General features: G+C 55.6%; 5 protein-coding genes across 13 annotated transcripts in view; 3 read left to right on the forward strand and 2 right to left on the reverse strand.

Moving 5' to 3' along the window:
• The window catches only part of GP1BA (glycoprotein Ib platelet subunit alpha), a 2,892-nt gene extending 2,160 nt beyond the window's left edge, over window positions 1–732 (forward strand). Inside the window, 2 exon segments of the mRNA XM_017865877.1 lie at window positions 8–206; window positions 208–732. Coding sequence (XP_017721366.1) covers window positions 8–206; window positions 208–732 — 724 coding nt within the window.
• Window positions 733–3,470: 2,738 nt separating this feature from the next.
• On the reverse strand, window positions 3,471–6,342 carry SLC25A11 (solute carrier family 25 member 11). Of its 2 annotated transcripts, XM_017865888.1 has the most exons (8): window positions 5,990–6,342; window positions 5,233–5,385; window positions 4,942–5,148; window positions 4,675–4,765; window positions 4,502–4,592; window positions 4,317–4,416; window positions 4,186–4,237; window positions 3,471–4,058 (listed from the first exon to the last, which is right to left on the reverse strand). In XM_017865888.1, the coding sequence occupies exons 1-8, from the start codon at window positions 6,082–6,084 to the stop codon at window positions 3,903–3,905; spliced, it is 945 nt and encodes a 314-aa protein (XP_017721377.1). In that variant the 5' UTR covers window positions 6,085–6,342; the 3' UTR covers window positions 3,471–3,902. The 2 variants fall into 2 exon arrangements, with proteins under 2 accessions (XP_017721377.1, XP_017721376.1); XM_017865887.1 differs by having other exon boundaries at window positions 3,473–4,058; window positions 4,942–5,385; window positions 5,990–6,147.
• RNF167 (ring finger protein 167) lies at window positions 6,182–11,370 on the forward strand. 8 transcript variants are annotated; one of them, XM_017865881.1, is made up of 11 exons: window positions 6,182–6,539; window positions 6,666–6,905; window positions 7,052–7,172; window positions 7,256–7,336; window positions 8,490–8,615; window positions 8,725–8,812; window positions 8,998–9,088; window positions 9,325–9,430; window positions 9,572–9,665; window positions 10,699–10,779; window positions 10,856–11,370. In XM_017865881.1, the coding sequence occupies exons 3-11, from the start codon at window positions 7,089–7,091 to the stop codon at window positions 11,158–11,160; spliced, it is 1,056 nt and encodes a 351-aa protein (XP_017721370.1). In that variant the 5' UTR covers window positions 6,182–6,539; window positions 6,666–6,905; window positions 7,052–7,088; the 3' UTR covers window positions 11,161–11,370. The 8 variants fall into 8 exon arrangements, with proteins under 8 accessions (XP_017721370.1, XP_017721373.1, XP_017721371.1 ...); XM_017865884.1 differs by having other exon boundaries at window positions 7,102–7,172; XM_017865882.1 differs by having other exon boundaries at window positions 6,182–6,405.
• A 424-nt stretch (window positions 11,371–11,794) lies between these two features.
• PFN1 (profilin 1) lies at window positions 11,795–15,206 on the reverse strand. Its single transcript, XM_017865889.1, has 3 exons — window positions 14,380–15,206; window positions 12,788–12,980; window positions 11,795–12,146 (listed from the first exon to the last, which is right to left on the reverse strand). Exons 1-3 carry the CDS (start codon window positions 14,509–14,511, stop codon window positions 12,049–12,051), a joined length of 423 nt encoding a protein of 140 aa, XP_017721378.1. The 5' UTR covers window positions 14,512–15,206; the 3' UTR covers window positions 11,795–12,048.
• A 1,997-nt stretch (window positions 15,207–17,203) lies between these two features.
• Window positions 17,204–23,149, forward strand: ENO3 (enolase 3). Its single transcript, XM_017865891.1, is given in 13 exon segments — window positions 17,204–17,316; window positions 17,961–18,047; window positions 18,641–18,736; window positions 18,897–18,955; window positions 19,114–19,183; window positions 19,554–19,687; window positions 21,230–21,452; window positions 21,562–21,759; window positions 21,966–22,043; window positions 22,046–22,166; window positions 22,594–22,702; window positions 22,852–22,910; window positions 22,998–23,149. Coding segments are annotated over 12 exon segments (1,302 nt in total). The 5' UTR covers window positions 17,204–17,316; window positions 17,961–17,962; the 3' UTR covers window positions 23,068–23,149.
• Window positions 23,150–23,693: the final 544 nt, after the last annotated feature.

A 23,693-nucleotide genomic window follows, 5' to 3' on the forward strand; every position in this document is an offset into this window, starting at 1 on the left:
CCCCAAGCCCGACCACCCCGGAGCCCACTCCAAGTCAGACCACCCCGGAGCCCACCCCGGAGCCCACCCCAAGCCCAACCACCCTGGAGCCCACTCCAACTCAGACCACCCCAGAGCTGGCCTCAAGTCGGACAATCCCAGAGTCCACCACAAGCCTGACCATTCCGGAGTCTGCCACAAGCCTGATCACTCCAAAAGCGTCATATTTTGACTACCACAAAACCCGTATCACTCTTAGAATCCACCAAAAAAACCATCCCTGAATTTGATCAGCAACCAAAGCTCCGTGGGGTGCTCCAAGGGCATTTCGAGAGCTACAGAAATGACCCTTTCCTCCACCCCGACTTTTGCTGCCTCCTCCCCCTGGGCTTCTATGTCTTGGGTCTCCTCTGGCTGCTCTTTGCCTCTGTGGTCCTCATCCTGCTGCTGACCTGGGTCAGGCATGTGAAACCACAGGCCCTGGACTCTGGCCAAGGTGCTCCTCTGGCCACAGCCACACAAACCACACATCTGGAGCTGCAGAGGGGACGGCAAGTGACGGTGCCCCGGGCCTGGCTTCTCTTCCTTCAAGGCTCACTCCCCACTTTCCGCTCCAGCCTCTTCCTGTGGGTACGGCCTAATGGCCGTGTGGGGCCTCTAGTGGCAGGAAGGAGGCCCTCAGCTCTGAGTCAGGGTCGTGGTCAGGACCTGCTGGGCACAGTGAGCATTGGGTACTCTGGCCACAGCCTCTGAGGGTGGGAGGCTTGTGGACCTTTAGAGAGGAGCCTTATTGGCTCTTCTATCGAATCTAGTTGGGGGTTGGGGGGATGAGGAACACAGAGTCATGGGGGAGGGGTCTTAATTCCTTTTTCTGTATCAGAAGCCCTCTCTTCACACCACAGGCACACAACTTCAGTCCCAGCAAAGCAGAAGGGGTAATGACATGGAGTTGGGTGGGTCACAGGACAAAGCTCCCGATGCTGCATGGGGCGCTGCCAGACCTCGCCGTGAATCATTTTGGCAGAATACAGCATGGTTCCCACGTGCATCTATGCACAGAAGAAAACCTGGAAAATGATTTATCAGGACGTGAGCACTCATTGTGTCTGGATGTTACAAATATGGGTGGTTTTATTTTCTTTTTCCCTGTTTAGCATTTTCTAGTTTTCCACTATTATTGTACATTATCTGTATAATAAAAAATAATTTTAGGTTTGGGAGTGATGGCTCATGCCTGTAATCCCAGCACTTTGGGAGGCCAAGGTGGGTGGATCGCCAGAGGTCAGGAGTTCGAGACCAGCCTGGCAAACATGGTGAAACCCTGTCTCTACTAAAAATACAAAAATTAGCCGGGCATGGTGGTGCACACCTTTAATCCCAGCTACTCGGGAGGCTGGGGCAGGAGAATCACTTGAACCTGGGAGGTGGAAGTTGCAGAGAGCCAAGATTGTGCCACTGATCTCTAGCCTGGGTAACAGAGTAAGGCTCCATCTAAAAAAAAAAAAATGCCTTCTGGCCAGGTGCAGGGGCTCACACCTGTAATTCCACACTCTGGAAGGCTGAGGCGGGTGGGTTGCTTGGGCCCAGGAGTTTGACACCGGGCTTGGCAACATGGCAAAATCTGATCTCCACAAAAAATACAAAATGTCAGCCAGGTGTGGTGGTGTGTGCCTGTGGTCCCAGGTACCTGGGTGGCTGAGGAGGGAGGATCACCTGAGCCTGGGAGATGGAGGCTGCAGTGAGCCCTGACTGTGCCACCGTACTCCAGCCTGGGTGACAGAGTGAGAGCCTGTTTCAAAACAACTCGGTTTCTTTTGGTGAAGAGTGCCTGGGGCACCTGTCATGAGAATTCACAAGGCTCCAACTGCCCCTACACTGGTCACAACTTATCCAATAGACCTTCAGTTATAGCCTGCACTTCCCCTGCCTGGGGTGCCTCCTTCTCTCCTCCAGGGCTGGCCACCCACCAGGCCACCTTAGGCATCAGATCCAGCTCAAAAATTGTCGTCTTCCTGGAGTTTAACGACAACTGCTGACACCCACCTGGCAGCAGCCTGTAGTACTAGGGGCAAAGGTGGGTGCCTGCTTTGCACCTGCAGTCTCAGAAGTGCAGCTCTCACTGCCCAGGTCAGCAGGACAGCAAGGGGTGGGCCTTGCAGCATGCACCATTTGGTGAGTGTGACTGAAGAGTCTTGGGTTTCCTGCTCTCAGGCTGGGACACAGGCAAACGGAACCCCATTTTTCTCATCAATCCTGCCATTCCCTAAACACACTGGTGTGGCTTCCTCTCCTGCCTTGTCTCCAGCCCAATCCAGGGCTTGGGACCCACAGAATGGGACCATGGAGACCCCCATCCCCCTCCAGATGGTCCCGGAAGATCTCCCAAACCTGAAAGTCTGACTGCATCTCTCCCCAGGTGGAGGACCAACTCCTGAGCTTGGCAGTCAGGGAGTGCCGTGCACTGTCCCCATCTGACAGTCCAGCTTCATCTCAAGGCAGATCACAGCCTGTGCTCCAACTACCACAAGCCTATAGATCACCTGCTCCCCGACAGTGTTTTACTCTAGGCCTTTGCCCTCAGTCCAGCCAGGTGTGCTGTCCTTGCCCCCTCCCCAGCCAGTATAACCACTCAGTGTGCAAGTCACTTCTCCCAGGTGAGGTCAGGTGCTTTCCAGGTTACCCTGCAACACTATTGCTACACTCAGTTTCCCAACTGCTCCTGTATAATCTTGCCTTCCGGACTAGAAACTCCTTAAGGACAAGGTCTAGGCTTCAAGTGTCTCACAATAGCCACTAAGGCCCAGGACAGAGTGTACACGGAGGGAGCAGCAGGGGTGCCACGATGCTGAGCTCCACCTCTTCTGCTGATGAGGCTCTGCCAAAGGGACAGCTCCCACCTGCTGCCTGCCTGTCCCCTAGCCTGGCCAGCACTCCTCAGTTTGACCTTCCCAAGCTCTTTTATGCCCCCAAGAGGTTTTAAGGCTCCTTGAGGGCTGGCCTGGGAACCACACATCTTCTAAAGAAACGGATAAGGTTCTCACTCTCCCCAGCCAAGGACCCAGATCAGGTCTCTGGCCAGCATCCCCCTTTCCTCAAGCTTCCAGTGCCCACCCACTTAAGCCCTGGCCCTGCACGCGCACTACCTCCAGCCACAATGGTCTGACTTCCTCTCTCTTTATTTCCTCCCTCTTTAGGCTGCAGAAACAGTCATCAGACTGAGGGGCTTTTCCTGGGGATTATGTGAAATGATCTGTGCGTCTGTGGCATTCTTGGGCAAGTGGCTGGAGGAAACACGCCGGGCCTGGGATTTGAGTTTTTCTAGCCCTGTCAGCTGCTGTGGCATGACAGATTTACAGCATTTGCATAAAACCAGTGGCTGCTTTTCTTTAACCATTTTCTTAAAACTCCAGTTCCTATTCTCCAGGGGCACCAGCTTCTTTGTCCAGTCTCCTCCCCTCTCCTAACCACCCCCCAGACTCTCCAGATTTGGGGCTGGTGTCATCAATCCGATTTATTAAGTCCTCAGTGAGGGGGAGGAAGGGCCACATCTCCCTCTGGAGGTCCTTTGACCATCTTGATGGCTTCTGCTCCTCCCTGTCCCCTCAGTTCTGCCTTGGTTTCCCCACTGAGAAAGGGGATCTTCTGCTGTCCTGTGTGCCCTGAAACTAAAACCCAGGGGGAGGCCAGAAATCCTCAGGAAGTTTTCCAGCTCCCTGCAAGAATAGCCAGAGACAGAGAAATCACAGGATCAGGACGAGCAGGGCAAGCTGGAGCAGGGGGTAGAACAGACCAAGTCCTTTACCGCAGAGGAAGAAACCACACTGTGGAAGGGAAATAAATAGAGGGGTCCAGGGCAGCAGAGTCCAGGCCCCCAGGGCGCAGTGGCCATAGATGCAGCAGGCAAGTGGGAGCCTCTGGCCGCTTCAGCCACTGAGGAAGAGACGCTTGTAGGCCTTGTTCATCTGCTCCAAGAAGATGAAGGTGAGGACGGTGTGGGGGCCCAGGCGGGCATAGTACGGTGTGAAGCCTTTCCACAGGCTGAAGAAGCCCTCGTAGCGGACAACCTTGAACAGGACATCCTAGACACAGACAAGCAGGGCGCTGGGGCTAGGACTCTAGGGCCCCATCCCCCTTACCCAGCTGCCTTCACACTTTTCACAGGGGAGATCCGACACCCCACCCAGGCTCCCAGAATGGCTTCCTCACCAGTCCGTTCTTGTATTCCGGCTTCCCATCAATCATCCGCATGTTCTGGATTCTGAAGGGGAGGAGGCAGGGGCATGAGAGACCAAAAGGACACCTTCCCACCCACCTCCAGGACCAGACTGCACACTCACCGGGTCTTAGCAATATCCACAGGCATGGAGGCAGCAGTGGTGACAAGACCGCTTATCATGCTGGCGCAGAAGTGGCACAAGATGTTGTCAGAGAAGTAGCCTGGGGGAGGTGAGGCGGGGGTGGCAGTCAGCTCAGAGGTGGCTCAGGCCAGGCTGGGAGCTAAGGGCCCAGCTCTGGGTCTCACCTGAGTCCAGCAAGAACTGCTTGGATTGGGAGTAGGAGGCCAGCTGGGCAGCATTGACGACGACGGCCCGAGCCATGGTAGGGATGCAGCCCTGGAGGGAGGGGAGCGGGCAGGAGTCAGAAACCCCTAAAACCGGACTTCACAGCCCCCAAGTCTCCAGCCCCTCCACTCACCCGCCACAGTGTGAGGACTCCCTCTTCCCGGGTAATCCGAATCAGGGCATTAAACACATTTTTGTAGCCACGGCGCTGGTCAGGTGGAAGCCTGATGGGAAGGCAGGAAGAGGTCAAGATCAGAATAGCCCACAGGGGCCCACAGATGCAAAGAAAGGAAGGCCAGAACAGATAAAGGCTCTGCTCTAGATCTGGGATAGAAAAGTGGTCCTTTCATTCTAGATTCCAGGGAATGGGGCTGGGGTTAGGCTCAGACTTGGAACTCACCGGCCATCCGCAGTCATGCGGATAAGAGCCACTTCGGCTGGTGTTCCCACAAAGGCACCAGTGGCACCTGCGGTCATGCCAATCACAGCCTTCAGCAGAAAGCCAGGGGGAGTACCATCAGCCCCAGTCAGGCGCTCAAACAGCACGGTATAGATGCCAAGGCGGGTAGTGGTGTAGGTGGCCTGGCGCAGCAGGCCAGCTGACAGCCTGAGGAGCAGAGGGGTCAGCATATCAGGCCAAGGTCTGGAGCTACCAACCCACAGCCTACCCTCCATCCTGAGGCCCCAATACCCGGTGTAAATGCCCCTCAGGCCTTCTGCCTTCAGGATACTGGTGAGGGCATGGAAGCTGGTTTTGTACTCTCGAGTCTTGGCCCCTTCCCCGCTCAGCTGCATCCGGTTCTTCACAAGGTCCAGGGGCTGGACAAAAACCGTAGCTCCCATCCTGGGGGAAGACAGAGGTGGAGTGAAGGGCCAGGCATTCCAGATCTACCAGTGCCCACTGGAGCCTGGCAGCAAGAGGTTACAAAGGTCAGGGCCTGCCATGCGATTCAAGAATCAGGATGCTGGTGAGCACGTGTGTAACAGTCTATATGTACACCGAGTGCAACGGGTCTGAAAAGTCTAGTTGTCCAGTGGGGGCCATGCAATGAAAGTGCTCCAAGTAGCTTCATGACAGTCAAGCAGTGACCTGGGGCTGCACGCAGTCCGACACAGGGAGGGGACGAAGGGGCGTCCAAGATTTAGGACTCCAGGTAGTCCTCTAGGAGCCATTTAATGGCCTGGAACCCCCTGTAGCCCGGCCAAGCTTAGCAATGCGCTGGGAAACTCAGGTGGCCCGGCGGGGGTTGTGCAACGACCCCGCATACAGTCCAGAACGAGCCTTGCAATGGGGCCCTAGCAGCCCACTGGGGAACTCGCAATACGCTGGAGATCACGCTGACCCCGTGCCGGCACAGTTCACTGCAACAGACCCAGAGATGAACCGGGCCCGGTTCCTTGCACCCGTCCCTTCCTCCTCTTTTCCCATCCCTGGGGCCTGAGCTTACCCGGCCAGGCCCCCAAACAGGAACTTGACGGACTTAGGGGAGGTACGGGGCTTCCCGTCCATCCCGCCGGCCCCGGCACTCGCCGTCGCCGCCATCGCCACTCAATGGCCCTCGGCTCCGGGTCCCGTGCGCACGCGGCCCCGCTCGCGCCCAAGGTGACACCGCGCGCGCAACAGGGCGAGGGCGCGCGCACGCCCCTCCGGCTCTCAGGTCCGGCACCCGCTGGAAGCCAGCGCGGGCGCAGGCGCGCAGCGCAAAGGCGGCCGGGAGTAAGGCGGAGCTGAAGGAGGAGCTTGAGGGAAGCGTGCGAGAAGGGGTGTAACTGATTTAGGAAACCAGAGGAAAGGCGCAGTTTTCACCGAATTGGAATCGCGGGAAAATAGAGAAAAGTTTGTCTCAAGGTCTCGCGAGATCGAGTGAGTACGGCTCACCAGAGTAGGAGAGCTCTCGCGATAGACACACCAAGCGTTCAGCAGCGAGGGGACGGGGGAGGTGGTGAGCACTCTCGCGAGATTTGAAGGAGCGGTGGCGGCGGCCAGCGGGAGGAGAGGTTTGTAAACTAGGCGGCTCCAGGTTTCCGGGCACCTTTATTAGGTCGTCTTCTGGGCCACCAGTGCTCCTTCCATTTCCACAGGCACTCTCTCCATCGCTGACCCTTTTTTAACCGGCCTTTTAGGACCGGAAGTTCTTCATCTCAAGCATCAAATGCTGAAAGCGGCCTGACTTTCTCTACCGGAAGCCCTTTTCCAGAGGCTGGGAACACGGCCCACCTGGCAGGAAGTCCCACCTCCTTGAGCTCCACCACCCTTCCCGAAGTTTTTCTGTCATCTGTGTTAGGCTCCGTCCCCTTTCCCCGTTTTATTCCCGTGCCAGAAAAGGATACATTTAGTGCCTCTCACCCAGCTCAACTAAACGGGTTGGATATCTCATTCTTTGAGTCGGGGTTCCTTCCCCGGCGCCCCCATGTAGCTGGGAAGTGGGACCTGGGGGTGGTTGGACCCCTGGGATCCTAAAGGAGGGGCAGGGAGGGCGCAGAACTCCGCTTCTGCTCCTTGCTACCAGGACGAGCGGCCTCCTCAGCCTCTTTCCTCCCGCTGCCATGCACCCTGCAGCCTTCCCGCTTCCTGTGGTTGTGGCCGCTGTGCTGTGGGGAGCGACCCCCATCCGGGGGCTCATTCGAGCGGTGAGTCCGAGGGACGGAGGGGGAAAGGGCGCTGAAGGGAAGGGTTACAGGCTGAAGGGGAACATTGCCTTTTTTGTCCGCAGACCTCGGACCACAATGCCAGCATGGACTTTGCAGACCTCCCAGCTCTGTTTGGGGCTACCTTGAGCCAAGAGGGACTCCAGGTGATTTTCCTTCTTTCTTTTCTTTCTTCCTCTCCTTCCCCCCAGTTTCCTTCCTTTTCTGTCTTTTTTCTTTTTTTGATATTTAGCAAGATCTTCCATCCTGGGCTGGGGTTGGGGAGGTTTGTCCTGGGTGAAACTGGAGGTAGGAAAATCAGGTTAGGAACTGAGCACGTCTAGTGTAGAATCCAGAATCCAGAGGGAGAAGACAAAGTGTCCACCCCTGGAACTCTGAGGTTATCAGAGAGACTGAAAGTGGACAGAGACAGAAGGCAGGATCAACGGTGCTTATCAAGAGGGTCTCAGGAGCTAGTTATTGCTTGTATGACCTTGGGCAAGTTCATTTCTCTTTGAGCCTTAGTTTGTTTTACTGTAAAATGGGATATTAGAAGTTTTCCTGGGGTTATTGTGAAGATTAAATTAGATACGCGATTTTTGTAGTACTTCATCCCAAAGACTGCCACATAGCAAGAACTCAGGTGGGCCGTAGTAGCAGTCGAGTTGTTTGTGAGATGGGTAATTAGAAAATTGAAGAGGCCGGGCGCGGTGATTCATATCTGTAATCCCAGTTCAAGACCAGCCTGGCCAACATGGTGAAACCCTATCTCTACTAAAATTACAAAAATTAGCTGGGCATGATGGTGCATGACTGTAGTCCCAACTACTTGGGAGACTGAGGCAGGAGAATCACCTGAACCCGGGAGGTGGAGGTTGCAGTGAGTCGAGATCGCACCACTGCACTCCAGCCTGGGTGACAGAACGAGACTCCATCTCAAAAAAAAAAAGAAAAAGAAAATTGAAGGAAGGGGAGTGTGTTCTCTATGAGTATGTGTTGGAGAGGGGACTGTGAAACAGAACTTGAGAGTCAGAACATTAGAAGACAGAATAATTGCATTAGCTTGCAGTTTAGGGTACAGATTAGCCCATCTGGGACAGCGAGAGGGATGATGGGAGAGTTTGGTGAAGGGATGTTTTATGTCATTGCCTTTTCAAGAGGCTAAGAGAAAGTTGTGAGGTTGGGATGCTCAGACCCCAGGAAGGAGAAGGAAGTGAGGATAGAGGATGTGCAGCATGTGGGCTGGTGTGTTTGGTGGCCCTTGTAGAGAGTGAAACCTAGGGAGGAGAAATCTCACTGTTGTTTGCTTCTATCCTTCAGGGGTTCCTTGTGGAGGCTCACCCAGACAATGCCTGCAGCCCCATTGCCCCACCACCCCCAGCCCCGGTCAATGGGTCAGTCTTTATTGCGCTGCTTCGAAGATTCGACTGCAACTTTGACCTCAAGGTTGCTGAATGTGGAGTGGGAGCTGGGCAGCTGAGGGTAAAAAAAGGCACCAGGAATGAAGACAAGTCAGGCCTATGATGGCTCCTTGTCCTCTGCCTTGTCTCCCTAGGTCCTAAATGCCCAGAAGGCTGGATATGGTGCCGCTGTAGTACATAATGTGAATTCCAATGAACTTCTGAACATGGTGTGGAACAGTGGTAAGGCTGGGGGAATCTATACAACTGGGCTTTCAGTAGGATCCAGAGATGGTGGGAAGGCTGAAGGCTTCAGGAAAGAAGCCAATCCTTTAGGTGGGTTGGGGCGAAAGTGCCAGATGCCAGGGTTCCCAAAGGATTTGAGTAGAAGGTTGTGAGTTTCCAGAGTAACACCTTGATCCCTGCAGAGGAAATCCAGCAGCAGATCTGGATCCCATCTGTATTTATTGGGGAGAGAAGCTCTGAGTACCTGCGTGCCCTCTTTGTCTACGAAAAGGGGTAGGACATATGCCTCCTTCCCATTCTTCCTTTAGCAAGCAGTTCCATGCCAACCTGGAGCCCAGGTCTCCTCATTACCTGAACCATTCAGCCTCCTGTCCTTCCTTCCCTGCCTCTTTCTTCCCATTCCCGTCCCCATCTATGGGCTTTGTCCAGAGCCAGTTGCTTTGTCCCTCATTTTTTCTCCCTTTGCCTTTCTCGCCCTGCTGAGACTGGTCGTCCTTTCCCCTCCCCAGGGCTCGGGTGCTTCTGGTTCCAGATAATACCTTCCCCTTGGGCTATTACCTCATCCCTTTCACAGGGATTGTGGGACTGCTGGTTTTGGCCATGGGAGCAGTAATGGTGAGTAGCTGAGGGAACATGATGGGAAGCACTGAGGCCTGTAAGGCCAGACTGGATCTGGAGTTGGGAGATGGGAGTGGCTTGTCTTAGATTGTCTAGTTTAATTCCTAAGCCTTGTCCATCCACCCCCTCTTCCACCAGATAGTTCGTTGTATCCAGCACCGGAAACGGCTCCAGCGGAATCGACTTACCAAAGAGCAACTGAAACAGATTCCTACACATGACTATCAGAAGGGTGAGGGGGTTAGGGGAGGAGAGGGCTTTTCCCACGGTTTACCTGGTTCTGAAGGACTTTGAGTCCAGAAGATAGGGTATACAAAGATGGCAGTGGCTGGGCACAGTGGTTCATGTAATCCCAAGTGCCTGTAATCCCAGCACTTTGGAAGGCCGAGGTGGGTAGGTCACTTGAGCCCAGGAGTTTGAGACCAGCCTGGGCAACATGATGAAACAAAAAAATCCCACCACTTTGGGAGGCTGAGGCAAGTGGATCCCTTGACCCCAGGAGTTCCAGGTCAGCCTGGGCAACGTGGTGAGACCCCATCTCTATAAAAAATAACAAAAATTAGCTGGGCATGGTGTTGTGCGCTTGTAGTCCCAGCTACCTGGGAGACTGAGAAAGGAGAATCACTTGAACCAGGAAGGCGGAGGTTGTAGCGTGCTGAGATTGCACCACTGTGCTCCAGCCTGGGAGACAGAGGGAGTCCCTTTCTCAAAAAAATAAAAGTAATAAAAATAAAGATGGCAGTAACAAGTTTTCAGCTTGAGATTCTGTCTTGTCTTGTTTTTACCCATAAATACAGTGAAGATGGGCGAGATGCAAAGATGATTTAAGTGAAATAATTGTGGGAAACAATAGAGGGACAGACTTTGCTTATGGGGATGTGGAGAGGGCAGAAAATGGGAGGAATGGGGAGGATTCAGTTAGAGAAGGAAGAAACCGGTACTGTGGGGCTGGGGCTTTAGGCCCTGGGGCCTCCAGTGCCCGTATAAGGCTATGGCAGAAGCCCTGCCCATTTCCGTCCCTTCCACTCCCTATCTCCACCCTCACACCTCCCCAAAAACCACTTCCCTTCTTACCTCTGCTTCTCTTTGCTTGTCCCTTTTAGCCCTAAATTCTTCCATGTTCTGCCCTGACCTTATCCTGCCTTCCTGTCTTAGCTCTTCCACTGGCTTTGTAGGTGAGGGAAAATTTTCGCAAGGCTTTAAAAGCCTTAGCCCTGGGTCATGGTGGCTCAGTGAAGGACTAGATTATTTTCTTTCTGTCCCAGGAGACCAGTATGATGTCTGTGCCATCTGCCTGGATGAATATGAGGATGGGGACAAGCTGCGGGTACTCCCCTGTGCTCATGGTGAGGCCCTCACTGCCTGCCCATGCTCCTCTGCCACTGGCAGCCACCAGGTGCTTCACCTTGTTCCTCTCTGCAGCCTACCACAGCCGCTGTGTGGACCCCTGGCTCACTCAGACCCGGAAGACCTGCCCCATTTGCAAGCAGCCCGTTCATCGTGGTCCTGGGGACGAAGAGCAAGAGGAAGCAGCTCAGGGGCAAGAAGAGGGTGATGAAGAAGGGGAGCCAAGGGACCACCCTGCCTCAGAAAGGACCCCACTTTTGGGTTCTAGCCCCACTCTTCCCACCTCATTTGGTTCCCTAGCCCCAGCTCCCCTTGTTTTTCCTGGGCCTTCAACAGATCCCCCACCCTCTCCTCCCTCTTCCCCTGTTATCCTGGTCTAATAACCCTCTACACGTACACTTCTGGTGACATATTTGCACAGACCGTCGTCTTCCCTCCAGTCTTCTAAGTTGAGGGATAGGGGACATTCCATCATAAACTGCTCCCTTACCCACACCTATCCTTTTGAGGGGCATTGGGGTGGGGCTGGGGCAAGCAAAGGGACTGGGTCTTCACTTCTTGGGCTAATAAAATTGTTTTTTGTGGACTAAGGAAGGGTGAGATCATTTTCAGGTGAACTTGACCCTTTGGGGGAATCACCCCTTTAGCCATAAGGAGCAAGAGAATGCTGAGACACTAACCTATAGTCGTGGGGACAGCCCCAGCAGGCATTTGCTATGACTCAGGGGGAGCCCCACCCACAAGGATGACTCAACTAGCCCTGCCTTGCCTGCAGGCCTGCACCCATTCTCTGGTCCAGATGGCTCTATTCCATTATCCACCAATTTAACCAGCACACTGAGGACTTAGGCCTGGAAATGCCACTGTGGAGGGGCAGGGCCACCTGGCCAGAAGCTCAAATTCCTACACCTTGTAGTGCCTCAACCTTCCTGCTCCCAAGCCATGATAAAGGAGGCAAGTCACAGTGCCTGTCCCCCATTCTGACACCCAAGCTCAAATCACACAGCACCTTGTTAGAATCTTTTTTATTCAGAAAAAAAAAAAAAAAAAAAAACCCAAAAAACAAAAAAGTTTTCCAACCACACACAGGAGGGGTATGGGTAGGGGGAGGTGTCTGTCCATCCAGCCCTGGTCCCCAGCCCATGTGGTTTTGGCAGCAATAAGGGGTATGGGGTAATGGCCCAAAAAATAAAATGGTATATGTGTGTATGGGGGAGGAAAGGGGTGCAAAGCTGTGGGGAGCGGTGAAGGGGAAGGGACAGACGAGGTCAGTACTGGGAACGCCGAAGGTGGGAAGCCATTTCATAACATTTCTTGTTGATCAAACCACCATGGACACCTTCTTTGCCCATCAGCAGGACTAGCGCTGGAGGAGGAGGAAAGAGAAAGGAGGCTAGGACCCAGGTGTCACAATTCCACCCCCTGCCAGCTGTTCAGCAGCTGTCCAGCCCTGGGGGCTGTAACCCAACCTCATCTCTCCCAACCCCCCCCCAACACACACACACAGGCAGGCTGTCAGTCACCCTGAAACAATAAAGCTTTTCAAAAGAGGAAAATCAAGCTTAAATGCTGGAGAGGGAGAGACTAAAAAATAAAAACTTAGGGGTCAAAGGCTCATAGACTGTTGACTCGTGTTCAGGCTAGAAAGGGCTGTGGATGAGCATGCCACCTCCAGGTTCTAACAAAAAAGCTCAAACGATTAACTAAATGATGATTCAGGACCCCAACAATCTACCTATACTCCTAGAAAACAGCTGCTAATCTGAGCTCAAGGCAGGAAGTAACTTAAGAGGTAATGCAGTTCAACAACTTCAAATTACAAGATGAGGAACTGAGACAAATGGAGGGACTATCCCATGTTCCATCCAGCATCCAGCAACCAAGGGGCAGAATACTGGTCTGACTCCCTTCATGCTGGGGAATCACACAAAAAAGCACCCTCAAGATTACCAGAGGGCGGTACATGAGATCTTGGCGCTAGAGGAAGGGTAAGACTCAGGAACTCACTCTTGTCAGTCTTGGTGACAGTGACATTGAAGGTGGGGGCCCCACCGGTGCTCTTGGTACGAAGATCCATGCTAAACTCCCCATCCTGCAGCAGTGAGTCCCGGATCACCGAACATTTCTGGCCCCCAAGTGTCAGCCCATTGACGTAAAAACTTGACCGGTCTTTGCCAACCAGGACACCCACCTCAGCTGGCTGGAAGAGGAACCAAGCGCCCATCAAGTTAGTCAGTGCACCAAGATTCCCACCTTGTTCTCCAATGACCCACCCCGCGAAGTTACATACTCAGTACCCATCAATGAACTGTGAGAAACTCTGAGGACTGTGGAACGTCAGTGCAGAAAACCATCATGATTCTCAAACCTAGAACATGGGACCAGGGAGGAAGGGATGACATACTTCTCTAGAGATTTAGATCTCAGTGTTAACGAGGAAAGTAAACCCAGGAAATAAAGGGAATCAGTGAGAAAAGTGAGGAGCCTTTGGATGCTCAGAACTCTCCTTCAGGAAAAGCAGAAGCGGAGAGGGGAAGGGAGGGGGGCGGGCGAGGCAAGAGAAGCAACTTTGCCCTTATTTGGTCAAAGGTTCTGCAGGAGCTCTTAGGGCCCGGACGCCTGGGTCTCCAAGTAACCTAGTTTAGCTCCAGGTATGTCTGCCCTGACATGAGGAAGCAGACCCCTGGGGGCTTTCCGGGAAAGTTGGAAAACTTTTGAAGGTGGACGGGGGCTAGACCCGGCAGGCCAGCTCTCGGGTTTAGGTACCCCGGGGAACCTTTTCCCCCCTCCCCCCTTTCACCCCAAGCCCACCACATCCGGTCCCCTCCCGCCCGGAAACCCCCTTCCCTTTCGAACTTCCGCTCCCCCTCCCCACTTCCGGGCAGTGTGGACAGGGAGATGGTGGTGGGAGCAGCGGTAGTCAACCCATATTCTTTCGCTTATGCTGTCTCAGAACTTCTCACAAAGTTCCCCTGCTACAGGCCCCGCCGGATGGCGGGAAGGGAGGGCGAGGGGACTTCCGGGATTGGCCTCGCAGGAATGTTGAGTCCAACGTGCTGAGCTGGGGGGGCGTGTGGTGGCCTCGCCCTCTCTAACGGAGTTGGGAGGGGCCGGGAGTCCACAGAGGGTGGGCAAGGGACCAATACCACGCGCCTGGGGCTCCCTCCCGCACCAGGGGAAACAATGGTAGAGGGGCGCGAGCTGGCGGCCGGACGGGGAGCTGGGGGTTTGAGGGTCCCCGGGTCTCCTCTCAATCCCAATCCCCAATTAAAATTGAGGCGCGTCCCCGCCCCGCCCTGGGAGAGGCGGAAGTGGACCGCCGCACCGGGCGCCGCGCCCCTCCCCGCCCTGTGCCCCGGATGTAACGCCCCGTCGCGGAAAGCGGGGTAGCGGGCGGGATGGGCGCCGCCGCCTGGGGCATAGGACTTAGGGGCAACCGAGGGACCCGCTCACGTGCAGCCGCCATTCGCGCCGCTTCCTAGGGCAAGCACCCAGTCAGGGCCTCTCGCTGCGCGCTCTAGACTGCGCCCGCCCCCACCCAATTCCCTCCCTCAGGGTCCAAGCCCGACCAGTGCCCGGGACCACAGGCCTCGCAGTACCGTGATGTTGACGAAGGTTTTCCCGGGGACGGCGGCCCAGACGGATGGCGAGTCCTTGTAACCCACGATGGCCGCGTCCTGACAGGTCCCGTCCGCCATGAGGTTGTCGATGTAGGCGTTCCACCCGGCCATGGCGCTGCTACTGGGGCTGCTCTCGGCGCTGCTGCTGGGGCCGCGGGCTGGGCTCGAGCTGCCTCGGCTGGCGGGCGGGGGGAGGCGGAGAGCTCGAGACACGCGCTGCCGTCCGGACCGCGGCTCTGCTCGCTGTGCAGCAGCCCTCGCACCGCCACTTCCTGCTCCTCCCCCCCGCCCCGCTAGATTTTTATTTGCAAAGGACGGTAGGGGCGGGGCCTACTCCCCATTCCCTCCCTCCCCACTCGCCAGCCCAGACACCGAACTTTGCAAATGCAATTTTAAAATCCCTCCCCTATTGCAAAATTTGCAGAGTTCGATGGAAAGCAATGTAGAAAGATGGGGGGTGGCGGGAGAGAGGTGAAGGGTAGGGTTTGCTCCAATTTGCATTGAATATAAACCAGACTTTGGTATCGGGGCAGGGAGTGAGCCAGAAGGAAGGAATGGAAGAGAAAGGAGGAAGAATTAGCAAGCTGCAAATTTAGCAAATTAAGGAGAGTTCGGGGAGTCCAGGGTTAAATGGGATGACTCCTCCTTCCCCCACCTCCGCCGAAGGGAAGGACCGGCGGGCGGCGGCGCGTGTGCCCGCGCCTGCGCCTGCGCCAAAGCCGGGAGGGAGAGCGCATGGGGCGGTCGGGGCCGGAGCCGGCTACACGGGAGCGCGCCCGGCCCGACCCATGTGGACCCTCCGGGAAAGGAAGGCGGTCTGGGGACGTGTCTCCCGCCTGGCGGAAAGGGCGGGGGCGAAGCCGTGCACGCTGCCGCCTCACCACCCTTGATTTTACTTATTCAATAGGAAAGCAAAGGGGAGTTTGGCCAAATACCCTAGTCGCTCTCATAGCTGAAGGCACCCACCGGGGCCACTTCTGTCCCCAGCGTCTTCCCGGGTAGTGCAGGTTAGGTTCACCAGGGCCCATTCTCAGTCCAGAGGATTGTCCCTTCTCTGGATCGGCTCTAGCCCAGGGCCTTATCCCATATCCCAGCCATGCCCGCCCCGGGCAGGCAATGTCTGGATCACCGGCCGTGCCCCTTGGCCTGAGTCTGCAGAGGTCACTGAGCGCGGACACCCGCGGGGCTTAACAGGCGGGGCTATTTTTCGAAGCGGAAGAATACTCAAGTTGCAAGAGTGACAACTTTTTCAAGAAGGGGAAAGTCCCACTTCGGGCCCTTTGGGTTTCTTCTCAGTCAGATGTGCGCTCGCCGCCACCTGGGGAGGGCGGGGCGGCCACGGTGAAGCCGTCTTCTCCGACCCGCCGCCGAGGGCTGGGCCGCTTCCGGAGCCTGGGTTAGGGGCGCGAGGTCACGGAGCGCGGCCCGGGCGGAAAGGGGCTTGGTTTTCTCTCGCCTCCTCCCGAGCGCGGCGCGCATCCCTGGCGTCCACGCCGAACCCCACAGTCCCCGACGCCCCTCGAGCCCGTGTTCCTCGACAGCCGCGCGGCTGAGTCACTGGCGGGCTCGGGCGGGGCCGCACCCGGGCACGTGGCGGCGCTCCCCCCCCCCGCCCCGCCATCTCCTGACCTCTGACCCGCCGCACCCCACCCCAGGGTGGAAAATCCCGGGAGGAGCGGCCTGAGATGAGAGGGCGGGGCGAGATGGGAGACGGGACGGGTGGTGGGGCAGGTGGCCTGAGGTGGGGGCTGGGAGGCCGCGCTGGCCGGCGGGGCGGGGAGCAGGGGTGGGGAGAAGGCGGCGGGGGTGAGTCACCGGGCGCGGGCTGCCCCGGCGCCGGCGGGAAGGGCCTCCGAGTCGAGCCCCGTGACCCCAGCCGTTCGGCTGGCATGGCCGCAGAGGAGCTCGGGGCAGACCCCGCACTGGCCCTAGAGCCGGCAAGGTGGAGATCTCTACCAAAAGCAGAGACCCACCTCCCCGCAGTGCTACGGCAGGGCGCCGGAGGAGCCCCAGGCGTGCAGAAGCTCACAAAGAGCCACCCGTCCTCGGTCCATTCATTTTCGTTCACTGTTGATTCAACCCCATTCATTGATGGGCTGGGGCCGTGCGCTGAGCGCCCACAGTCGGTGGGGAGAAGGGCTCTGACCAACAGTCCCCACGCCGGGCGACAAGTGCTGTCCCAGCGTTATCAATCGGGCGCCGCTCCAGCCTAGAGGGCTGGTCTAAATTCGTCTCCTGGCCCCTAACTCATCCCCACGCTGGCTGGCCTGGAGAGGGTAGGATGGGGCTGCGCCGATAATGGCCGTTATGAGGACCCTAAGAGGTGAGACCCTCTCGCCTTCTGAGGTGGGGGGTTCAATTTTAGACGTCAGAGCTTGCCCAACAGTCCCCTCCCTTCCCCCACTGAGGGCAGAGGCCCGCCCAGCGATCTGAGCATGTGTGGACGTCAATCCTGCAGCCCCTCTTCCAGGCCCCCTCCCCAGCCTTGCAGGGCTCAGGTTACCCCTGGCCTTTCCTAAAGGTCACACATTCCTCTTGACGTTTGCAAAAGGGGAATGTAATCCTGGGGTGGGGGAGACCCCTCATCTGAAGCCCCTCCCCTGCTCCTCCCAAAGGGTGGAATTAAAACAGGGACTGTTCCTCGGGGACAGAAAGAAAGTGGGGGGATAGTAGTTGACCTTTGGTAAGGGGGCAGGTGCCCAGGGCCAGAGGCTTCTGCTTTAGGCTGTAGTGGGCACTTGGCTGCCAGCCCAGTGTGAAGGGGGGAGGATGGAGAGAGAGAGAGGCGGGGCTGGCTGGGGACCCAGTGGCTCAGGGATAAATGCGCAGCCTGAGAGGGGGTGAGCTGACACTGTCCCAGCTGCCACCTAGACTCGGAGCTCCATCCAAACCTCCAACGAAGACATCCCAGGTCAGGTAAATCTTCCAGCCCGGGGGGTGGACGTAGTAAAGGGTGCGCATGGTGTTGACTTGGAGGAAGAGGGGAACGTTTCTGCTTTTTTTCCTCCTGGGACTGGAGGTGCTTGAAAAAGCTGGGGGAAGGGGCGGCTGGAGCAAGCAGATGGGACCAACTCCAGGAGCGCCTAAGGATCTAGGGAAGGGAGGCTGTGAGGAGGGGCAGCAGGGATGGATAGAGAAGGGCAGCTAGAGTTGGAACCAGTTGGAACCCTGGTAGGGAATTGGGGGCCCAAGAGGATTTCTGAGCAGGAAAATGAGAACCAGAAAGGATTGGAAGGCCACCAGCCATGGAGAACAGACTGCTTGACCAGAGGGTGGAAGGAGAAGGCCTAAGTGCAGCCTTGGGGAGGTGGGGGCTTGGGGAGTGATGGCATCCTAGGAGCCATAGATGAGAGGCCCCTGGATTCTTAGGATGGGAGGGTGGAATAAGAGCTGTTCTGAGTGGGGAGGGGCTGCGCCTGCCTCTTTGGTCTGTGACCTTTTTGTAGGGTATTTTTAGCTCCAGCACCTGCCTTCTTGGAGTGGGGAAGACTCTTAAAGGGCAAGGGATTTCTGGTTCCTTAAGAGATCAACTGTCTACACTTACACCTCCTGTCCTGCAGCCATGGCCATGCAGAAAATCTTTGCCCGGGAAATCCTGGACTCCAGGGGCAACCCCACAGTGGAGGTGGACCTGCACACAGCCAAGGGTAACAGGAGGCCCATTGGATAGGCTCGCCTCAGAAGACCCCAACCCTTTGGCCGTCGCCCCCCAATTCTGTGCCATATCCTCTCCTTTCTCTCGGGTTCCCTTTCCCAGACTTCTTCCCAAGCCCTCTTCCAACGTAGAACCAGAGCTGGAAGCTGGGAGAAGGGGAGAAGCAGGAGTCTCTCTCTGCACTGCCTCCTGTCCCTGAGCTCAGAGAGGATACCTCAGCCCTTTGAGGGGTAGAGGGGACTCCCTGTGAGCTTTTTTTTTTTTTTTTTTTTGAGACAGAGTCTCGCTCTGTCACCCAGGCTGGAATGCAGTGATGCAATCTCGGCTCACTGCAACCTCCGCCTCCCGGGTTCAAGCGATTCTCATGCCTCAACCTCCCAAGTAGCTGGGATTACAGGCCTGTGCCATCACTCCCAGCTAATTTTTGTATTTTTAGTAGAGACGGTTTCACCATGTTGGTCAGGCTGGTCTTGAACTCTTGACCTCAAGTGATCCACCTGCCTAGGCCTCCCAAAGTGCTGGGATTACAGGCATGAGCCACTTGGCCTAGCCATCCCTGTGATCTTCCAATTTCTCCTGCCCCAGGCCGATTCCGAGCAGCTGTGCCCAGTGGGGCTTCCACGGGTATCTATGAAGCTCTGGAACTAAGAGATGGCGACAAAGGCCGCTACCTGGGGAAAGGTGAGGAGACACCAGTGCAGAAGGAGTCTGTGTGGGTGGCTTTAGGACATGGGTGCACAATGGGTAGAGGACTGGAACCCCCAAAGCTCTTGAGGAGCTGGAGTCCACAGAAAGAGGCCCAATTGATTGAGATCCAAACCTCGTCCTCTGGCCTGTCTAGGAGTCCTGAAGGCTGTGGAGCACATCAACAAGACTCTAGGCCCTGCTCTGCTGGAAAAGGCAAGTGGGGAAGCCTGCTCCCTGCAGTCTCCTCTCCATGCCCCTGCTCCCTCACCCCGGACACGCCTCTCCCCATTTTCACTTATCCTCCCCCTGTGCGTGCCCTGACTTCTGAGAAATCTGACCTCTGCTCTCCCCTCTCAAACCCACCCTTCCAGAAACTAAGTGTTGTGGATCAAGAAAAAGTTGACAAATTTATGATTGAGCTGGATGGGACCGAGAATAAGTGTGAGTGAAGGGCAGCGGTGGGGAAGGGTTGAGGTATGGGAGAGATGGTGAGAAGCCACAGGGGTGAGGCCTGATGGGTTATTTCTGGGTCCCCCATTTTGGGTCACACCGCAGCTGGATGGATTTGTGTTCATTCCACAGGCATTTCCTATGCCTGCCCTCTGCCAGGCCTGGGCTGGGCCGTGGACACAGACATGCAGCTGACACATTCCCCCGGGGTGGGGGCTCCCAGAGCTACTCAGGCGGTGGGAGAGAGATCTGTTAACCAATTCTTCATGCTCAGTGGTTCGGAGCTCTGGCGTCTTCCTGGAGTAGCCACCCCAAACCCGAAAGAAGCTCTCATCCTTTCCTCCCGCTTGCCTCCTTCCAGCCAAGTTTGGGGCCAATGCCATCCTGGGCGTGTCCTTGGCCGTGTGTAAGGCGGGAGCAGCTGAGAAGGGGGTCCCCCTGTACCGCCACATCGCAGATCTCGCTGGGAACCCTGACCTCATACTCCCAGTGCCAGTAAGTGCAGCTACCCGCCCCCACTAGATCTCGCCTTGACAGAGCCACCCCCACCCAGCCAGGGATGCCCCCATGGAAAATCCACCTTTCAGACCAGCTCCTAAGAAGCAGTTTCCTGAAACTGAATCTCTCCTGCTGTGGTCCAGCCCCTCCCTCTTTCCCACAATCCAAACCTTCCCTGAAGCCTCTATGTGCTTCCTTCCCTGCCATATAACCCAGTTCCTTCCCATTCCAGTCCCAGGCTCGGTAACTCCAGCCTCATTCCAACCCCGCACCCTACACCCCACACCCCAAATCATATTCAGAGTTTCTTTGAGGCAAAGATCTTGGCATTTCTTTGTATCTTCTTGAGTCCTTCTTACACCAGTGCCCTCTTAATGAATGGAAACTCTTTGAATTTAATCTCAATAATAAATGTTACCATTTCTTGTTACTTACTAGGAAGATTGCATAAGAGCAGGGACTCTAGAGATAGATTGCTGGTTTTGAATCCTGGCTCTGCCTGTTACGAGTTGTGTGATTTTAGGCAAGTTCTTTAACTGCTCCGTCTCGATTTCCCCATCTGTAAAATGGGGGGTAATAATGATACCAATGAATAGAGGTGTTTTGAGAATGAAATGGGCTTATATATGTAAAGTACTTAGTGCCTGGCGTGTAGTAAATGCCATATAAAAGTGTTAGCTATGGCCGGGCGCGGTGGCTCACGCCTGTAATCCCAGCACTTTGGGAGGCCGAGGTGGGTGGATCACAAGGTCAGTGGTTCGAGACCAGCCTGACCAACATGGTGAAACCCCATCTCTACTAAAAATACAAAAAATTAGCTGGGTGTGGTGGCGGGCGCCTGTAATTCCAGCTACTCAGGAGGCTGAGGCAGGAGAATGGCGTGAACCTGGGAGGCGGAGCTTGCAGTGAGCCGAGATCGCGCCACTGCACTCCAGCCTGGGCGACAGAGCCAGACTCTGTCTCAAAAAAAAAAAAAAAAAAAAGTGTTAGCTGTTATATACTAGGCACATGCTAAGAACTTTACATTCAATTTCTCTAATTTTCAGCAAAAGATCTTACAGGGAAGTAGAAATTTTATAGAAATGAGGAAAGAGAGGCTGGACATGATGGCTCACGCCTGTAATCCCAGCACTTTGGGAGGCCGAGGCGGGCAGATCATGAGGTCAGGAGTTCGACACCAGCCTGACCAACACGGTGAAACCCTGTCTCTACTAAAAATACAAAAATTAGCCGGGAATGGTGGCGCCCGCCTATAGTCCCAGCTACTTGGGAGGCTAAGGCAGGAGAATCACTTGAACCCGGGAGGCAGAGGTTGCGGTAAGCTGAGATTGCACCATTGCCCTCCAGCCTGGTGACAAAGCGAGACTCTGTCTCAAGAAAAAAAAAAAAAAGAAATGAGGAAAGAGGCTCTTGAGCAAAATTACTCATCCTAGATCACTGAGCTAGTAAGCCAGGTTTCCACCCCAACACCCCCTGCCCCTGTCCCTTCTTGAGCCCTCATGGCCCAGCCCAGGTCCAGACACCGTCTCCCCATCTCAGGCCTTCAATGTGATCAACGGGGGCTCCCACGCTGGAAACAAGCTGGCCATGCAGGAGTTCATGATTCTGCCTGTGGGAGCCAGCTCCTTCAAGGAAGCCATGCGCATTGGTGCTGAGGTCTACCACCACCTTAAGGGGGTCATCAAGGCCAAATATGGGAAGGATGCCACCAATGTGGGTGATGAAGGTGGCTTTGCACCCAACATCCTGGAGAACAATGAGGGTCAGTGCTGAGCACCCTGGGGGGCAGACCCTCTGGATCTCCACATGGGCAGGGGAGGCTGTAGACAAGGAGTGCTGGAGTCTCAGGTCCTTTCTTGGTCCTCCCCCAGCCCTGGAGCTGCTGAAGACAGCCATCCAGGCAGCTGGTTACCCAGACAAGGTGGTGATCGGCATGGATGTGGCAGCATCTGAGTTCTATCGCAATGGGAAGTACGATCTTGACTTCAAGTCGCCTGATGATCCCGCACGGCACATCACTGGGGAGAAGCTCGGAGAGCTCTATAAGAGTTTTATCAAGAACTATCCTGGTGAGGCGCTCAGGTGTCCCAGTGTTCCTGCCCAAATCCCCTGCAGCTGCCTAATATCCTGATTTCAGCGACCTGCTTTACCATGGGCTTGGATCCTTCCAATCCTTAGCCCCATTGAAATCCCCATTTAAGCTCTTCTGCCCTGTCACCCCTCCATGAGGCGCCTTCTGACCTCTAGCCCTGTCTCTGCTCCTAAACCCCACCAGTGGTCTCCATCGAGGACCCCTTTGACCAGGATGACTGGGCCACTTGGACCTCTTTCCTCTCGGGGGTGAACATCCAGATTGTGGGGATGACCTGACAGTCACCAACCCCAAGAGGATTGCCCAGGCCGTTGAGAAGAAGGCCTGCAACTGTCTGCTGCTAAAGGTCAACCAGATTGGCTCGGTGACTGAATCAATCCAGGCGTGAGTGTCTCCTGACCCTGAGGCTCACCATCGCCTCCCTCTGCCCCAGCTCTGCCCACTCCAGCTACAGTCTCACCCACTAACTCCAAGCTTACCTTTCCCTGGCACCTGACCTACCCACACGTTGATCTCAATGCTTTGACTAATCCTTGGCCTGACTCCAAGAGCTTTGCCACTGTGGCCCTGTCATGACTCCCCACCCGCAGCCCACACCATTCCTGTCTCAGATTCTGCTGTTCTCACCAGCATCTCAAGAGCCCAAAATCAAGATGAGAATTCTTTTCCTCTCCTGCTTCCCAAAGAACTTAGTCACTGCCCTCCCTGCAGAGTGCTTGCTACCCAAAACAGCAGGGACAGTCCCCACCCAACCTCTGCTTTCCCACTGAGGAGCCTCTAGAAGGCCACATCAAATGTCCTTTCCACTCAGGTGCAAACTGGCTCAGTCTAATGGCTGGGGGGTGATGGTGAGCCACCGCTCTGGGGAGACTGAGGACACATTCATTGCTGACCTTGTGGTGGGGCTCTGCACAGGACAGGTACTTGCAGCTTCTGTCTACTGAGTGTCTCACCAAGTTTTCTTGGGGTCCCTGGCCTCCTGCCTCTGAGGTGAATGTTCCCTTGGGGCCAGGTCCAACCCCTCCTCTCCAGCCTCACCCAACCCTCCAAATCCTTCTTCCCTCATCAGATCAAGACTGGCGCCCCCTGCCGCTCAGAGCGTCTGGCCAAATACAACCAACTCATGAGGTACAGCGGGAACAGTGGGCCTGGGCATTGGGGTGCTGGAGGCCGTTAGGTTGGAAGGCAGCAGCCCTGACCTTGCCTGCATTCTAGGATCGAGGAGGCTCTTGGGGACAAGGCAGTCTTTGCTGGACGCAAGTTCCGTAACCCGAAGGCCAAGTGAGAAGCTAGAGGCTCTAGGACTCCACTGGACAGACCCAGGTCTTCCAGACCTGCTTCCTGAAATAAACACTAGTGCCAACCAAGACAGCTGTGTGCTTCTTTGTGGGCGCGAGAGGAGGGATACTGGTTTCTGGGCTGAGCTGGGAAAGACAGGAGGTGGAGAGATGGGAGCAGGGAGGGGAGGCAAATAGATGTGTAACCCACTAGGACAAAGAGGAGGTGAGGGACGCAGAGAAGAAGCTGGGTGGATCTAGAACAACAGAGGTGTTCACATTTCCAAAGGAGGTAGGGGGAAGCAGATGTTATATGGTAAAATGAGGCAGAGTTGCCAGTGGAGCCAGGCATGGTAGCGCATGCCTGTAGCCCCGGCTACCTGGGAGGCTGAGTTGAGAGGATCGCTTGAGCCCAGGAGGTCGAGGCTGCAGTACACTCTGTTCGTACCACTGCACTCCAGCCTGGGCTGCAGAGCAAGACCCTGTATCAAAGCAACAACAACAACAACAACAAAAACGAAAACAAACAAAAAACTAAATTAATAAAGAGTTTCAGGGGAATAAGAAACCAGCTCCAGGAGAGGGGAGCAGGGTGGGGCTGAGGGTCCTGCCACCACCATGAGGGGAAGCTGGC

This window comes from Rhinopithecus bieti, unplaced genomic scaffold (assembly GCF_001698545.2).
Source record: "Rhinopithecus bieti isolate Rb0 unplaced genomic scaffold, ASM169854v2 scaffold_81659, whole genome shotgun sequence".
Classification (NCBI taxonomy): Eukaryota; Metazoa; Chordata; class Mammalia; order Primates; family Cercopithecidae; genus Rhinopithecus; species Rhinopithecus bieti.

Coding starts and splice junctions, on each gene's coding strand:
- RNF167 (XM_017865878.1), top strand. CDS start 7,089: ATGCACCCTGCAGCCTTCCCGCTTCCTGTGGTTGTGGCCGCTGTGCTG. Junction 8,813..8,997: donor GAACATGGTGTGGAACAGTG/GTAAGGCTGGGG, acceptor TGATCCCTGCAG/AGGAAATCCAGCAGCAGATC. Junction 9,431..9,571: donor TGGCCATGGGAGCAGTAATG/GTGAGTAGCTGA, acceptor CTCTTCCACCAG/ATAGTTCGTTGTATCCAGCA.
- PFN1 (XM_017865889.1), bottom strand. CDS start 14,511: ATGGCCGGGTGGAACGCCTACATCGACAACCTCATGGCGGACGGGACC. Junction 12,981..14,379: donor AAACCTTCGTCAACATCACG/GTACTGCGAGGC, acceptor TTCCTCTTCCAG/CCAGCTGAGGTGGGTGTCCT. Junction 12,147..12,787: donor TGTCACCAAGACTGACAAGA/GTGAGTTCCTGA, acceptor CTCCTCCTCCAG/CGCTAGTCCTGCTGATGGGC.
- SLC25A11 (XM_017865887.1), bottom strand. CDS start 6,084: ATGGCGGCGACGGCGAGTGCCGGGGCCGGCGGGATGGACGGGAAGCCC. Junction 4,766..4,941: donor CGCATGACTGCGGATGGCCG/GTGAGTTCCAAG, acceptor CCTTCCCATCAG/GCTTCCACCTGACCAGCGCC. Junction 4,238..4,316: donor GTGGATATTGCTAAGACCCG/GTGAGTGTGCAG, acceptor CCTCCCCTTCAG/AATCCAGAACATGCGGATGA.